Genomic DNA, 18,200 nt, shown 5'->3' with positions numbered 1-18,200 from the left:
CGCAAATTTTGAAAAACCTATTTTAATATTTGGAAATTTCTCCTTGAATTAAGTGTATCCCTCTTTCAGATTGTACAAAATAAGTCTTTTTGATATTTTTGATTTACTTTTATTAGGTTCAGTGACTGTTATGCAGTCTTTAACACCAGGCATCGCTCTACTGACTTCATCATTTTCATAAAATAAATGGACAGCTTCAACTACATCTTCTGAGAGGTGTTTGCCTGGTTTGGGGGGTTAGGATTTCTAACATTCCTTTTTCAGCCAAGAGTTTTTTTGATTGTCGTACCATGTAGTTTGGCGCATCAAACTCTCACATTATTTTTCTAACTCCCCAATTTGGTGGTAAACAGGTTAATATCATTAACTTCTTGCTCCTACTAGTAGAACTCAAGAAATTGGCTTTGAGGTTTTGCCAAACTGATTCCTCTAAATCTTCACCATCATCCTCAGAGAAATTACATGGCAACTCAAAAAGTTTCCTTTTGACTGTGGAGTCAATTTTTTCAATTTTTCTGGTTGCATAATTTTTTGATTTGAATTTTTTCCTATTAATAGGAGATTCTCCTAGCCCTTGTAGTGAAATATTTAATGAACCAATCACCTCTGAGGATGCAGAAAAACTGGGATCTTTATCAGAATCTGAACTTGATTCGTTATCCTGGTGAGTAGAAGAAGAAGAAGCAGCAGCAGTTTGTAATGTTGTAATTTATATTCTACAGCTATCACAAATTTTTGCTCCCTTTGGCAACCCAGAAAAACAAACTGCACATCCAACTAGTAACATTCCTTAATTTTCTTTTTTCCCTAATGTTGTGATTGCTTTTTTTTAATTGATTAAAACACTGTAACTTCAAAAATGATTCACTGAGGGCCATTTCTTACTGTAAACTGCCCACCTTTTCATAGGGTTTCCAGTCACTATCATGATGAACACATTACCTTTTTAAAAAAATAAATATCAACATTCTCAATTCAGAATGCATAAACTCCACTAATAATATAAATCAAATGGCCACTTTTTTATATAGGCGTAGCACTGATACTTGTACTAAAAACTTTGATACTGCATCAGAAGAATACAGATTCCTAGCATAAACTAGCTGAAACCACTACTGTACAGTAGTACTCTGAAAGAGCTAGGGGGGAATCCCAGGGCAAAGCAAGGGAATCCCAAGGCAATGCAAGGAGAATCCCAAGGCAATGCAAGGAGAATCCCAAAGCTAGGGAAATCCCAAAGCAAATTGAGGCGAATCCCCAGTAGCTGGATGTTTGTCTGAACTAATCTTTAAAATCCTGTATCAGAGACAAGCTAAGTGTAGCAATAGAATTAATTACAATTGTGTTATTAGTGATTTTTAATCAATTTTATGTGTTTATACTTTCAACATAACTTATTATAATTATGTAAATGGTTAAATATCATAATTGGGTAAAGTAAAGTATAAATATGGTTACAATTACAAATCAATTTTACTATGAACCCATTAAATCTCCACTTTGAAACGTTGCAGATAATTTAATATTTGTACAAAAAAATTTATAGAATTTTAAAAAAAAAATTAAAAATGCACTTTTTCCAAAATTTTTAATTTAAATTTTAAAAATTACCTATTTTGAAAATTATTTTTTTTTCTAGACATTATTGTGTTACATATCACATGGAAGGCCACACCAAATACTGCATGACACCTGTCTCACCTTTCTAACTTAATTTGGAGAAGAGTTATGGTAGTTTTAAAATATGCCTGACATGCATTTTTGAGTGTTTTTTCGAAAATTTACAAAGCAATATTTTAAAAACGGATGGATATATCATTCTAAAATTTTATACTTTTGTTAGTCTGTATGGAGGTAACATCTGTGCAAAATTTCATCAAAATCTGAGATGGTGAGGTAAAATTGTTATTAAAAGTGTGTTATTTGACATGGAATGACCCACAGTTAGCATGGATGACTTCCAATCCAAAGGTTATCGGTTCGAATCTCGGCAGTTAGAAATTTTTTTTTTGTACATGTAAAAATATATATGGCGCATGCAAAATTTCAAAAGTAATAAATATATTTGAATTAATAAATGCAAATAAAAGTAAATTTATTAATTGAATTGTACATTTCATTTCAATCCTTCTTTGTATCCATACAAAATAGTGATAATTCAATAAAATTGATTCAATTTTATTCATAAAAGTATGCAGTGGTAGATTTTATCATACAAAATATAGAAAAATTTTAAAAAAAATTTCTTTTTCAAAGAATATAATATTTTTAATACCTAAATGGTTTGGTTGCAAAAACCTATTACGGCTCAGTCTCAGGCCGAATATATTTCCTTTTCTTCTGGATCAATCATTTCATCAATGTTTTGTTATGACGTCACGTTAAACTATCGTCCGTAAACCGACTTTACAGACAACCAATTTTTTTTTCTTTTAAAGTATTAGTAACTCAATTTTTTTAAACAGTGCCTAGTTGATAGATTATATTAAAAACATTATTAAAAGGTGGAATAAATTTTTTTAAGAGTAATTAAGTACGTATTTCACCAATCATAAATTTAGTTTAAGCTTCTATCATTTTGAAATAGAAACAATTATGAAGTGTTGTGATTTTTCATCAGCAAAATCTACACCAGTAGAATTGATCAGATCTTGAGAAATGTCATCAACAAAAATCTTGAAAAGTAGAGGCGACAGTATAGCTCCCTGGCTAGCTTTACACAAGGAGTTGTTATTAATGGATACATAGAGTCATATCAATTAAGTAGTTGGAGAAACAATTTACATAATTATCACTTAAACTGAAATTTGACAACTTTCCAAGAAGAATAGTGATTGACGGTATCAAATGCTTTTGCAATATAAATAAAACAGGCATCAGCAAGCCCTCTATTATTAACTTCATTATAACTGGATAAAGAAAAGTGATTATATTAGTAGAAGTAGACATTCTGTTCTGAACCCATGTTGATTACTAGAAAATTTATTTTTAAGTTGAAAATTTAACAGTGTGAATGAAAATTTTTCATTTAAGAATATCCATTCAATAAAGATATTGGCCGATAATTCAAAACATTTATTTTAGAACCATTTTTATGTTTAGGAATTACTTTGGCTATTTACCATTTATTTTGAAAAACTTGGGATTTAAAACTTGAGTTATATAAACGTTTTAAGATCGGTATAAGTAAGTTAGAGCAACCTTTAAAAATGAAATTAGGAATGCCATCAGACCTGTTGACCTTGACAATTTTAGGGCCTTAATACCCCACAGAACAAGACTATCAGAAATGGAAGGAATAGATATTGTGTGGAGGTTGTTATTGCAGACAGGAACTTGGGGATTATGGCTTGAATCACATACATACCAGAAAAATACTGAGCAAATATATTGGACAGTGTAAGTAACAGAATCACTTGAAACTTCATCACTTAAATATTTTTCATAACTAAGAATGTGTTAACAATATAAGACAAGCAAAATTAACTTTTGTATCCAATAGTTACTTTACGCCCTTTTGTGTTATAACCTATATTGCACCTGATGAAGGGTTAAGAGTTAGTGATAGCAATATTTATACTGATGATATTTAAAAAGCTAAGTTTAGACCTACATATTTTAATAATTTGATAAAATACTACACTACAGTTCATGGTAAAACTACTTTCTAATAAACCAAAAATTTATTCCCAAGCCAAAAGAAAACTGATAAATGAACTACATATATTAATGATATCACGAAAAACTGGATACAGATATTTTATGTCACGTAAACATAATACGGAGCATTGATGATGTTCATGAAGAACTTATTTCATTTATTTGTTTGCAGTGTGCTCATCAGTTAGACAAAGGTGTTATATTGGATGACTACTGTTTACAGCTGTGGGAGACTAGGCAATGAAACCTCGACCCAGGAGACTTCCGCTCAGTTGTAAACCACTTCCCGACTGACTCCCAGTGCACTTTCTCTTTTTGAAGTAGTTCTCATGCGATCATCTTTCAAGCAACGCCTAGTCATTCAGGATAGTCTTCCAACAAACCATTCTAAAAGGAAACAGTTCCAGTTGGTTACAGTTCAACTGAAGCTACACCAAATGAATTTGATTCAAAGTTGATAATTTGAGAAAGTTCCCTTTTTAGAAATAGCAGCATGAGTTAATTACATTAGGCCTACTGAAATGTGAAATAATATTGATGAAATGTGTGCACCTTATTGTTTATAGATTGGTTCTTTTAGACCACTTAAACTAAGTAGATAAAAAAATGCCTTGATAATACATACATATTTATATAATAAAGACTGTTTTTAACCAGAAAATATTTTTTTATAATATAAGTTACAAAAAAAGAGCAATTACCTATATATAATCCATATTTGTTATGTTTATCACACCCAAACAAATACACATGATTAAGAAAGCATAAATAGAGAAAGCTTAAATATTGCCACTCTTCGACAAAAAACAGGCTTCTTTTCCAGACACGTACATAAGCTCACCGGACAAACAATTAGTCACCCTAGTGCACACAGATGGATCGTTAAGCCTGTACAGATGACGCAGTGAGACATTGTACGTCAACACGGGTAGATGCATGGATGTGACAGAGTGGCGAAAAGGGGCGATCATGTTTGGCAATGCCCACGGCCATACGGTGCGTGAAGTTGCAGCGGACTGTTCCACACGTCTACAAGCAGAGGTGTACTACACGTGGCCGCGATACACCACATCAGAACTGTGGTCCTAACTGAGAGAGACCAGAGATGTGTTTCACGGCTTGTGGATTAAAATCACTGCCAAACCCGACAGGAATTGCTGCAGTCAGAGAATGAAGGCCCGTCCCAACCTGATAGCGAGAGAACATTGCGACGGGAACTGCCTGCAGCGAACACGTGGAGTCTCCTCTTCAATGGACTAGCATCATTGAACCTGGACAGCAGCTGACTGGCGGAACGTGGAGTGCACCGAAGGCCATCCTGGATGTGAGCAAGGTCAGGTTCAAGCCGGAGGTGACCACTAACATGAACAACCATGCTTATTCAAACATTCTGGATGATCAGGTGTTGCCTTTAGTCAACATGCAATCAATACCCCGATCAAGCTGGATGCATACACGACTGGTTTTATGAACACTCCCCCACAATATTACATCTCGATCACCTGACTGGAACCCCATTGAAATGTGTGGGACAGGTTAGAACAGTGGTAAAACACTGACAGCAGCATTCTTGCAATTAGGTGGAACAACTGCAACTGGCTTAACCTGGATGCAACGTACCTGCACAACCTTATGACTCACTTCCTAACCGAATACAGGTGGTTATCAAGTCCAGAGGCGGAGTTACACTGTATTAAATTGTGCTTGTAATGATTTCTACAGGGGTGACTAATTTTTTGTCTGGTGAACCTAACATGCACTGAATTTACAGGCTAAAAATGCCATTGAAAACTGTTGGGCAGTTACGTACTTGTAATGCTAAAAGAAATAAATAAAATATGTACACTCGCACGACCAACAGGCGAAGACCACTGGAAAACTGAGTGCTTCCCGTGATCTGCATGCCTTTAGTAACTGATACCTTCCACCATGCATCGGCAGAGAGAGAGAGCACGAGTATCTTGTCTGCTACACGCTTTACATCCACTACATGAAGTTCATTGGCGTTCTGTAGATAGCAGCACTCATCAGGACTGATTTGTGGAAAAAAAAGGGTTATTCCGTATCATCACCGTCTGATTCTTCGTTCAGAGTTTCTTGACCATTATTTTCCAACACAGCTGCAATAATCTGGTTTAAACAGTCTTTGTCACATTGCACAATCCACTCCTGAACTTACTGTACGGTTTGTAGATCTTTAACTAACGATTTCCTGCATGTCGTCTTGCTCACCTTTGATCAGGTCATTTTCGGTCATAACTTCCTGCCAAACCTTACGCCAGGAGTTTCGCAGCGTGTCAGGTTTCAGTTGCTCCCATGGCTCAGCAATCCTATAGAAAGCATCTTCGATGTTGAGGGATTTCATGGCTTAACATATGTTTCTACCATCTTCTGACTTTTATAAAACTGAGCTGATGTACTTTCTGCTATACCACCTCTTTAACCATTCTACAACTCCTTGATATATTTGTTGGATAAGTGATGCGACATTTGGTAGAAGGAAGATACCTGTTATTTATGTCCTCTTACACTACTGATTCCAACTGAGATGGATGTGGTGGTGCGTTATACAATCACTACTAATTCCACCTCAGATGAATTGATGGTGCGTTATACAATCACTACTAATTTCACCTCAGATGAATGTGATGGTGTGTTATACAATCACTACTAATACCACCTCGGATGGATGTGATGGTGCATTATACAATCACTACTAATTCCACCTCAGATGGATGTGATGGTGCATTATACAACAGCAATAGAGCACGAACAGGGAGATATTTTTGTTTCAAGTCTTTTTTAATAGATGGAAAGAATCATCGAAAACATGCTGCAAGGAGCAACTGTTAGCCTAGCTTTAACAAGTCTTGTTCTTGCCACGGTTTCATTTGAGCAGCGAGCGTTTTGTTTGGCAGCATTTTATATTTTAGGCCTGTCTCGTCTATATTATACACTTGGCAAGGTGACAGTTCATATTCTTAGATAATTTCTTGAAACTTCACAGATAACTTCTTAGCCCCCTCGGGCATCAGCAGATAGTTTTTTACCCGAAACTGAAAAAACCGGACGCCATGACGGATTTTCCAGCGATGAATCCAGCCTTCACTAGCTGAGGATTCACACTTCTAGTTTTTTGTGCAAAGTTATTGCCTTTTATTTTGTAATGGGCTCAGATATTGGGATTCCTTTCCTTCTTTCTTGGCAGAACTTCTTTCACAGTGCTTGTCAAGCAGTTCAAGTTTGAGTTTTTTAGGTTTTTCTATTCTTAAGAGCATTTTCACCATCTACTGTTTCTGTATATGATTCAATGTCTTTCCAATTTCTGCTCCAATCTTATATTGTAGTAACACCTACATTGAGTTCTTTGGCAATTTTTTGGAGATATTCCTCTTTACCCAGTCTTTGCAGCACTGCTAATTTTTCATTTAATGAAAGAGTAACTTGTTTAGGTTTCACTCCTGACAAGTTAAAAAAAAACACACACACAACCGTACAATGTAAAGAAAATACTGTACTGAACACAGAGGAAAACTGTCGAAAAATCAACAAATAGTAAGCACTAAAAACTACACGGTAGAGCCTACAGTACAAAAAACCCGCACAATGAAAGAAACAATACGAGAAATGACGGAGAACTAAAGCGGACAAGCAATAACAGAAAGTAAACAACAATTACGGGATGGATGATGAGTCACCGTCGAGTTGAGACAAGTTCGCCCCGAACACGGTCGGATCAACCAGTGGCGGACCAGCCGAGGGTGGAAGAGTCATGATTCTTTCTTATTTCAAAATTTTTCATGTGCTGGATCTTTTGAAGTAGGCTACTGAACTAAAACAGCAAACATCATGTACCACAGGATGAAGCCAACAGGATCATGCCATCCGGATCTTTCGACGTAATGATCTAAAACAGCAAGCATCATGTACCACAGGATGAAGCCAACAGGATCATGCCATCAGGATCTTTCGACGTAATGATCTAAAACAGCAAGCATCATGTACCACAGGATCAAGCCAACAGGATCATTCCATCCGGATCTTTCGACGTAATGATCTAAAACAGCAAGCATCATGTACCACAGGATCAAGCCAACAGGATCATGCCATCCGGATCTTTCGACGTAATGATCTAAAACAGCAAACATCATGTACCACAGGATGAAGCCAACAGGATCATGCCATCCGGATCTTTCGACGTAATGATCTAAAACAGCAAGCATCATGTACCACAGGATGAAGCCAACAGGATCATGCCATCCGGATCTTTCGACGTAATGATCTAAAACAGCAAACATCATGTACCACAGGATGAAGCCAACAGGATCATTCGACGTAATGATCTAAAACAGCAAGCATCATGTACCACAGGATCAAGCCAACAGGATCATGCCATCCGGATCTTTCGACGTAATGATCTAAAACAGCAAGCATCATGTACCACAGGATCAAGCCAACAGGATCATGCCATCAGGATCTTTCGACGTAATGATCTAAAACAGCAAGCATCATGTACCACAGGATGAAGCCAACAGGATCATGCCATCAGGATCTTTCGACGTAATGATCTAAAACAGCAAGCATCATGTACCACAGGATCAAGCCAACAGGATCATGCCATCCGGATCTTTCGACGTAATGATCTAAAACAGCAAGCATCATGTACCACAGGATGAAGCCAACAGGATCATGCCATCCGGATCTTTCAACGTAATGATCTAAAACAGCAAGCATCATGTACCACAGGATCAAGCCAACAGGACCTTTCGACCAAATGATTTAAAACAGCAAGCATCATGTACCACAGGATCAAGCCAACAGGATCATGCCATCAGGAGCAAGCCTTCAGGATCAGGGATAAACTGGGATACATGAAACACCAGCCATATCAAACACAGAATATACGACAGCTGTAATCAAAGAATTCCTTGGAATGACTGCAAAATTCAATGTGTCAGCTGCTTCAGTACACAGCTCGTATGAACGACGTTAACAATTCCATTCAGATTTTTCTCTCATTACTAGTTCATTACGTGACTCAAAATAGTACGTACTTCAAATCCAATGTAACTAAACAAACATTTTGGGTAAATATTTACTTGGGCGGTATTTCCGAAAAAAAATGTTAAAAATCCGAAAATACCTTTATTTTATGGTCTTCAACTTCCTCTTTTCATTAAAAGTGGCGGAGGTAAGAAATTCCAAATACTTTAGGAGATATCGAATTTTTAAATGTCATCATATGTAGTTGAGCGGTATTTGCAAAAAAAAATATTTACTTGGGCGGCATTTCCGAAAAAAAATTTTAAAAATCCGAAAATACCTTTATTTTATGGTCTTCAACTTCCTATTTTCATTAAAAGTGGCGGAGGTAAGAAATTCCAAATACTTTAGGAGATATCGAACTTTTAAATTTCATCATATGTAGTTGAGCGGTATTTGCAAAAAAAAATTGTAAAAATCCGAAAATACCTTTATCATATGCTCTTCAACTTCCTCTTCCTCTTCCTCTTAGTGTTAGTCACTTTTCCTCATCACTGTACTCACCGCCTCCAGCCTTTAGATGTTGGAATATTGGGACCATTTAAATCAAAACTGAAAATTGATTGGTTGTTATCAAATCCTGGCAAAACAGTAACCATTCATAACCTAGCTGCTTTGATGAACACAGCATATGTTGCTTCATTTACTCCTAAAAACATCACAGAAGCTTTTAAAGCAATAGGTACTTGGCCAGTGTTTACAGAGGAAGATTTCGAAGCCTGACATGTCATTAGTGCACCTATCAGTACCTAACACAGCCATTTTACAACAGGATACATCAACCCCTTCTGTTGATCTTTCACCTGTTGTGTTGAGTTGTACAACTGAAAATAAACCAAGCTATTCTGCTGTTTCAAACTGCACACCAAACTGCACAGTAAAATCAAAAACTGTGAAAGAAACACAAGTAGACCTGAAGGAAATCTGACACCTAGAGATGTTTAGCCTTTTCCAAAAGCAGAACCAAGATGAAAAATTGGAGGAAGAAATAAAAGTACTAAGTCATCAAGAAAAAACCAGAGTTGAAGAGGAAACACTCAAAAGGTTAAAGAAGAAGTCAAAATTAGGCACAAAGAAAATGAAATTAAAGAAAATAATCAAAACTGTAAAATACAAACCTGCAAGAAAATGTTTCAATGATAAATCTTCTGATAGTGAAGGTAGTGCAATTCTTTTGCAAGACGAATCTGATTGTGAAGATATAGTTCAACTTTTGATTTCCACATCAAAGTTTGAAGAAAATGTAGATTAAAAAAATAATGATACAGTAATCCAAATAAATGATTTTGTGCTAGTTCAGTTTGCAGGAAAGAAATACCAATTCCTATTTGTAGAGCAAGTAGAAGACCAAGAAGAAAACAATTGCAAAGTTAGATTCATGCGAAAGAGGGAAGATTCGTGTAATTATTTTTTCCCTGAAAAAGACGATAACAGCATTGTTGACAGAAGTGACATGATGAAACTGTGTAGCCAACCATGAGTGGAGGAACGTCTCAGGCCATTTCTTCAATGGCATTTGCTGTAAACTTATCTTCAGTTAAAGAGAAAATAATGTAAAACCTAAATGTTATGCTTTAAGTGAATAAAATGATTTAACCATATCCATTAATTTTATTTATAATTTTTATTTTGTTGCATTTGTATATTGTTATGCATATATTAGCTTATTTGACTTATTCCAAAAATGTTTTATTGATTTGAAAATAGAAAAAATATACAATTTTTTTTAGAAAGGTACCCACCACCTGTAGAATGTGTCCCATTGTAGGGGTACAATTCAACAATGGTAAGCTGTACATAAAATATAAAATATCATCTCATATTTGAGATTAGAGACTGCAGTTAAATTAACAAGCTGCTCAACATACTATTAAAACTAATGATGTTAATTACCAAGATAAAAAAATTAGTTTAATTTTGAAAAATTATACAGTAAAATTTGTTGAAATGTAAGATAAATTTTTTTTAGTTTTTCCACTAACTAGTAGGAATTACGAAACTGTCTCTTAGGAGTAAATTTAGGGGAAAGTGTAGTTGGCTATGTGATAACCATGTTTTCAGATTTTTTTCTTTCTGTTCTAAAGCCACATTGTCCGATAATTACCATAATTTTTACTTCAATATTTCAAAGTTTTAATTAAATGATCATCACATCTTAAAATTTCCTTGAACTTCATTCCCCAACTCACAAACAAATATTTCAGAATCCTTTGGGAAATGAAATAATGTTTTGCAAGATTATCAGGCAACATAAGTATAACTTTTAACTTATTAAAAAAATTCTAATTTTCTTTCAACACATAAACTCATGAGCTGAAAAATTACATTTTATTATTTAGTATTAGTGTCTTCCCAAAAATATTACCAAAAGAAAGTTTGATAATGAACATATAAGGAAAATAATGACAAGTGTGTAATAAAAACAAATTTACGCCTTACAATATAAAAGAGATTATATAAAATGAATTAAAAACAAAAGTGTAGGTCAAATGACGTTCGCTATAGAGGGTGCGGTTTCAATGTAAAACTAGGTCTCACCTTGTCTGTCGGTATGTTCCTCGAACTCATGTCGATAAAGTGAATAATATTTACACCGTAAGCGTATTATGGGATTGTAAGAGATCCAGGATGATAACCTATATATAAGCACCAACCAGCTGTTTGACAGCAGACGGAAAGGTAGACACATTAAACACAAAGACACTAGACGTAATCATTACGCCATTTTTCTGAGACGTTTACACATCTGACGCACCACAATTTGAAACGCATAAAATCCTGCCATACTTTAAAGTACACACCAACTTTTTCCGCTCACAAAAATAAAAATAAGCTCAACTTTCCGATAAACATACATAATTTACTAAACACTACTGCAAACAGACAAAATGGCAATCACTCGGAGATGAACCACGGATAAGTAAACGATATGTGCAAACAACTCGAAAGGGCGACTTTCACCGACAACGTTACAAATGTTAAACTTTTAAACATTCACTGTCTGCACAATTACAATTGTTTGTCTACTTATTCAACAAATAAAGACAAATAAATTGATTTAAGCAAAAATAATATTACATCTATAAAAGTTAACAGATCAAATAAAATACACTAAAATATCTTAACTTTTTTTCTGGCTAGTACATTAATAGCCTTCAACATTAACTTTTAATTGTTATAGTATTTAATTTTTGTGGCCAACAGCACCAAATGTCAACTGCCAAAGCTGGGGGATAACTTGAGGGGTTAATTCTACCTGGGAAGGAAAAGAAGATAAGCTAAATATTCTTTGTTGCATCGCCTACTTACTTGCCAACATGGATGACAGGGGTGAATTTAGGTTTGATGTTGTGCTGGGTGCCAATTAGTGGTATGTTGGTGCTTGGTGGGGCTACATGCTATAATCACACAAGTTACAAAAGAACCTTGGAAGAGCTGGGGAGGGAGGTTGCAGTCACGTGACTTTTTGTATGTCTAAATAAAGGGTTGTAAATTATTGCTCTATAAACGCTACAGCTCAACATATAGCATAGCTGGAAGTAACTAAAACATTCTACTATTTGCTAGAAGTACCTGTTAAAAATCAGAGTTAATTATTCTAAAAACAGTTTTAAGCCAAATACCTTCAAGCTAAATTATTTATGCCAAACGACTTTAGAGGAAATAATTTAAGGTCAAATGACTTTAGGCCAAATACGTTTAGGTCAAATGACTTTAGGCCAAATACGTTTAGGCCAAACGTCTTTAGGCCAAATGTCACAAAATTATTTTAGGCCAAGTGACTTTATGTCAAACAATTTTAGGTCAAATGACTTTAGGCCAAATAACTTTATGCCAAACGAATTTAGGTGGAACTATTTTAGGTCAAATGACTTTAGGCCAAACAAATTTATGCCAAATGGTTTTAGGTCAAATATGTTTTGGCCAAATGTGTTTTGGCCAAATAATTTTAGACCTAATGACTTTAGGTAAAACAAGTTTAGGCCAAGTGATTTTTCTGAAACAGTTTTAGGCCAAATATTTTAGGTCCAACGACGCGCTCCCGACACCTCGATCTAGGTCCCTTGTTTGCATCGTCCTACTGCCTCGCTTCCATGTGATGATGTCACATCTCAAGAAATATTCTTAGCTCTACTGTGTACTATAACCCGACAAGATAGAGCTGGACCTTTTACTGCGCATGCGCGGGTTCCCGAGGACAGTCGAGGGGAAGTAGGGGGAGGGAGTGACTCTGCCCTTGTCCTTGTCCGTCGCATCGGCACGACTTACACGAACACGGTATCGTACCCACGCAGTTGGCCAGTAGCAAAGTAAACTCTGTACGAAGAAATAACTCTTCGCCGCAGCTTTGTGCGGACAACACTCAAGTATTTAATACCTTTTGTATGTATGTGAGCTCATCTCGCTCAGTCTAAGTTGTACGCCTATTGTTAAGAATGTAAAGAGTAAGGCTAAGTATATAAACAAAAAAAAAACCGCAACGACAAAAGGATGGCAAGAAAAAACTAAGTTATTTTAAATGTAATAATTATTGAATGAGATTTCTCTATTGGGAACTAGGATTTCGTCAGCTTTTTCCAATACGCCAATTGTCTACAAAGGAAGCGTAAGTTATTTAACAAGTTATTTTACAAACACGAATAACAAACTTTACTATCAATTAAAACAAACAAGACACAAATAAAATAAACGCAGCGAAAAAGTAAAACCGGGGCCTGAGATACACATTTTGAGCATTCGACATTATCGGAAAGGATTTGTTATGAATTAAGAAGGCGGACACTCCAGACAAAAACGCTAGAAAGTTGAGAGTTTAAAAATCGCTATGTTGCGGTATTGCGTCGTTCTTTGTTTAGGAACCATCACATCGTTCAACTGTTGTTTAATTTCTGGAAAACACGGTTACCATCAAGAACACCAGAGTCGGGATTCGAACCCGTTGGCAATTAGTTTTGCAAAGGAATTTTTGTAAAAGTACAAAAATATTTATAACTATGTATAACAGGGAAGTACGGTTAAAATTGATTTGAACGCGACTCACCTATTCCGAGCTCGAGTCTGAGTTCAGACATTCGGCCGTTTCTGTAGCGCTAGATCCTGTGTCACCCGAAGAACTTTCGCCACATGATGAGTCAAGATTCACTATTATCTTGTCTATTTCGATGTCCACTATTGCATCGTTCTTGAAATATTCGGTTTCAATGTTTTTAATGTGATCACAGCACTTTTTCCACTGTTCCACCGTATAGGAACAAAATAACTTCTCACACAGTTTGTAGATGTAGATGTTTACTCGCAAACTTTTGCTTTGAAATCTGCCCACACTAGTTCATTTGGATTCAAATCCTGGTGGTATGGAGGCAAACGAATGGTGTCATGGTCACACTCCTCTATTATTTGATCCACTTTGAATCTTTTTGTGCTTTGGTGGGATTTTACCAAAAGTAGCAAATCGGCTTTGGTCATGTGTGTGGAGAATTGAATGTTGTTGGCTTTTAACCAGTCTTGGATGCCAGGTTTCAGAGTAGTGGTCGTAGACTTTTTATTTATTTGGACATTGTGGTAGCTGGCATTGTCTAGAACTATGACACTATGTTCAGGTAAATTTGGAAGTAGCTTCTGTCTTACCCAGGTAGAAAAATTTTGGTAGTTCAAGTCGTCATGATAATCATCAGACTTTTGTTTTGATTTGAAAATTAATAAAGCATTAGAAACGAAGCCTTCTTCTCCACCAGCATGCACGATTATCAAACGTGGCCCCTTGCCAATTGATTCTGTTACACCTACTTCAGTGCTCGACTGCCAGCAGGAATTAACGCAATATGTTGCATGTTGGTATGTTTCGTCAACATACACGATATTTCTACCTGCATTTCGATATTTACGAATTGTTTGTAGATACCTCCCCCCTCAAAGCAGAAATTTCTGGTTTTTCTACCAAAATCTTTCTTTTTGTTTGGCATTTCTTCCACCTAAATCCTATACGTTTTAACAAATGCCGCAAGTACTCTCTACTGCAATTTAAAACTCTGCCCTCTTGTAATGCCCTGGTCAGTTTCTTTAATGTTGGAATTGTTTTTCTAATGGTGTAAAACTCGTGAATTTTCCGCCGTATAGCGCCGCACTTAAAGTCATCTACTTCGATTCTTTTTTTTTTCCGCTCCTTATTCTTTCCTGTGGGAGTAGAAAAACTTAAACTATTATTAATTTTTACTTTACCTTCTGCCAAAATTCTTTTTACAGTTGACTGAGAAACACTTGTTGCAGCACTTGTTGCTTCGACAATGTTGTAATTCAAATTATGTAATCGCTTTTGCTTTTTCAAATGTGTCGCCACATTGTACACAATCTCCCGTGCCTGTCCCTACAACGGCGTGCCGCTTAAAATCCTTGACTTATGACCAGACCTTGATGCCATGGATAGCGTTGGATCGTGTAACTAGGAACACGAGCTGACGGCACCGGACCACTGTTTCCCGGAAGCGAGCGACAGCTCAACTGGCCCCCACCCATCTGCCATGTTTAAAATTTTTGCATTTTTATTCTTATTTAATTTTTGTCAGACTTCTGTACAATCTTATAAAACCTTTTTCATCCTAGGTCTCTTTCCCTGGTTTTCGGCGCACTCTAGTGGTCGTGTCCTTAAGTCTCTCCCTCTCTCTCTTCTTTGGCCGCCAGAGCGCACTCTTGTTCCCCCCCCCCCTCGACTCCTTTATCACCATGCTGGTTGCATGTCATCTAGCGTGAGATTTGCGAGTCGAAGTTAAACTTAGTTCGACTGCGCCTCCATAGAACGCGCGGCGCTCGACGGCTATAGAGGGTTTTACCAAGCAACATACCTTTGTTTTACCTTGCCTCGGATGTCTTCGGCTCCGTTCGGCACTGAGCCATAACACCCCCCCCCCCACCCCCCCTTTCGGGTCCCAGCATCCTTTTTTTAGACGATCTAGCCGCCATGATGGAATTAATTCGCGGGCTGTTGGGCTGACTACATCGGCGTCTCTGTCGAGCTGCACCTCTACTAATAAATCGCGTGTAGATCTGCCTTCTACTGCACTATAGGATGTAATCGTCTCGGCCGAGGGAATTTTTCCCTAAACTTTTCTTTATCTTCTGTTAGTTAGTCAGCCAACCCGAATAGCTACGTTTTAGTACTTTTTTTACAAATTTCTTTTCTTTGTGCTTCCGCGACATCTCCGCGTCGCGCGTCCTGACTGGCGATCGCGCAACATGAGTGGAATCATCTGTCATCACCCTGCTTCGGTGAGTCTTTTGCTTTCAATATTCCCCCCAATTCGCTCCTTTTTAGCGGGCTTTTGCCCATTTGATGGTCTGTCTGTGACCTGGTCTAATCTCTGTCGATGTTGGACCTTGTTGCAGGCAGGGTGCAAGAGATACCCACCGATTGAAGAAACACCCCCGTCATCCGAGAGTCACCCCTCCACAAATGGTCGCGATTGAAAGTCAATTGAGTGAACTCCAAAAAAAAATTATTCTGCTCTTCCCGCCGAATTTTACCTGGTCGTGAGTTCTGAACGTCAAAATTTCATAAATCTTGGTGTTCCAGTGGATAGGGGAGAAGTTTTTTTGTTAACGATGTAAAGTTATATTTTCAGTAATTGTGACTCAAGAAGAATCAACCCTTATCGGACATGGTGATATTGTAATTTTTTTTGGATAAGATTCAAAACCAAGGCAATATATTCTAACTATTTTTGCGCAGCTCGGTGGCTAGCTTGACCAAGCTCCTATTTTAGAAATACACATAAAAGAAACCAGTTTGCCGTCTGGAACAGTGGCGAGGCGTGAGGTTTACATGAAGGTAAGCAACAACTCTGTTCACCCCAAAACTTGTCGGGGGGTAAGGGGGGTGTTATGGATTTCAAGGTACAAAAGGGTGCTATTTAAGTAATTTTCTTAACTGAATATTGACTATTCCACAGGTAGAAAAATTGAAATTTTTTTAAATTATAAATTATTTTGGAAAAATAATAATGTTTGATTTACATTATTCTGATAATAAAATACATACTCTACATTATTTATATACTAAGTGGGAGTGTAGTATCATCGATATCTGGTACAAAATATATAAACAGACAACACATGGCAAAGTAAGTACTTAAAATAAAGAGAAGAACCTCATAAAAATGTTCTTCTTACCTTAAATTTTATATTTCAGCTCAATTCTGCGGTTTTTAGTTGCGAAGATATCGATCACATCATCATTGAAAGATGATCCACGACGTAGTTTCTGCAGCAGTTTTTTTCAATGCTGAGTAGTGCAAGGGCAGACAATCTTTCCTGACGCTGGCTGTTCCGCAAGTAGTCTTTAATTCGCTTAAAAGCTGAGAATGATCTCTCAGCTGAAGCACTTGTAGCTGGCATTATCAAGATAAGCTTTGAAAGTTTTAGTGTTTCTGGAAATACGTCACTTAGTTCGGATGCTACCAAATACAATTGGAAATCTGACACAGTACATTTGTGCATGTCACTGTCCGTGAATAAAACGTACAACTCACTTCTTAAGCTTGGTAAATCAAAGAATTTCCCGTAGTTTTTCTTCAGAGAAACAAAAGCTTCTTCTGGGAAGTTTTGTGCATGCTGAAGGAAAAGTTTGCTATCCAACAAGCTTACGAATTTTAGCTTGGGTACTTCTGAAAATCTTTGATTTACATGCACAATAATGGCATCCACAATTTGAAAAAAAAAGTCTTCTGTAAATAACTTTTTTATCCTCACCTGAGGAAAAATCTACACAAGCGCGTATTGCTGTTGGGAGAGTATTTTCACACTCTGAGCATACATTTCCCCACACTCGGTCAAAATCATTTCTTAAATCGTTTAGAAAGGTTTTAAAGTTTTCAATCTTCTTCATACAACAATTTATGTCACTGATTTTAGCTTTAAGTATTTGGAAAATTGATCAGAATGCGGGAAAATGTACGAAAATACAAGAAAGAAATTAAAATCGAAATCTTTCAAATGTGATAAAAAAAAACACGGGCAGAACATAATGTTTCGGAATCCCACTTGTCAGCATTTTCTATCATAGCTCTTAGAAGATCTGCTATATTTTCCTTGTGTTCGTACACAGTTTCTACAAGCTTACTATTGTAATTCCAGCGAGTTGGAGCAAGCGCGGGAAACCTCTTTTTCACCTCTGCATCTAGAGCCTGCATCCTCTTCGTTGGTTTTCCAAAAAAAAAAAAAAAAAAAAAAAAAAAACTGCCGAACGCTGTTAGAGAGATGAAAAATACCTTGCACTGTTTGATGTAACTTACAGACTGTGAAAGAACAAGATTTAACTTGTGGACGTAACAGTGAACAAAAATAGCTTGATCACAGACTGCTCTAAGTTTTGTTTGCAGTCCACCATGCTCTCCAGCCATCACTGCAGCTCCATCATATTATGCCTGCGCTATTAATTTATCGACACATTTAGAGTATTCTAAAATTTGTATGGCATGTTGGTAAAGTCCATTAGCTGTTCTATC

General features: G+C 36.6%; 1 protein-coding gene across 4 annotated transcripts in view; it reads right to left on the bottom strand.

The window, feature by feature from the left end:
• LOC134533318 (ubiquitin-like protein 3) overlaps nucleotides 1-11,637 on the bottom strand; it is a 167,822-nt gene extending 156,185 nt beyond the window's left edge. For 3 of the 4 annotated variants that reach the window (XM_063370812.1, XM_063370809.1, XM_063370811.1), the window contains exon 1: nucleotides 11,242-11,624. In XM_063370812.1, coding sequence (XP_063226882.1) covers nucleotides 11,242-11,271 — 30 coding nt within the window. In that variant the 5' untranslated portion in view covers nucleotides 11,272-11,624. Of the gene's footprint in view, nucleotides 1-11,241 lie in introns of all 4 variants that reach the window. The other variant, XM_063370810.1, reaches the window with a different exon arrangement.
• Nucleotides 11,638-18,200: the final 6,563 nt, after the last annotated feature.

This window comes from Bacillus rossius, chromosome 6, assembly GCF_032445375.1.
Source record: "Bacillus rossius redtenbacheri isolate Brsri chromosome 6, Brsri_v3, whole genome shotgun sequence".
In the NCBI taxonomy this organism is placed as follows: domain Eukaryota; kingdom Metazoa; phylum Arthropoda; class Insecta; order Phasmatodea; family Bacillidae; genus Bacillus; species Bacillus rossius.
The sequence above is the reverse complement of the archived record's forward strand: the minus strand, read 5'-3'. Positions and strand labels throughout refer to the sequence as shown.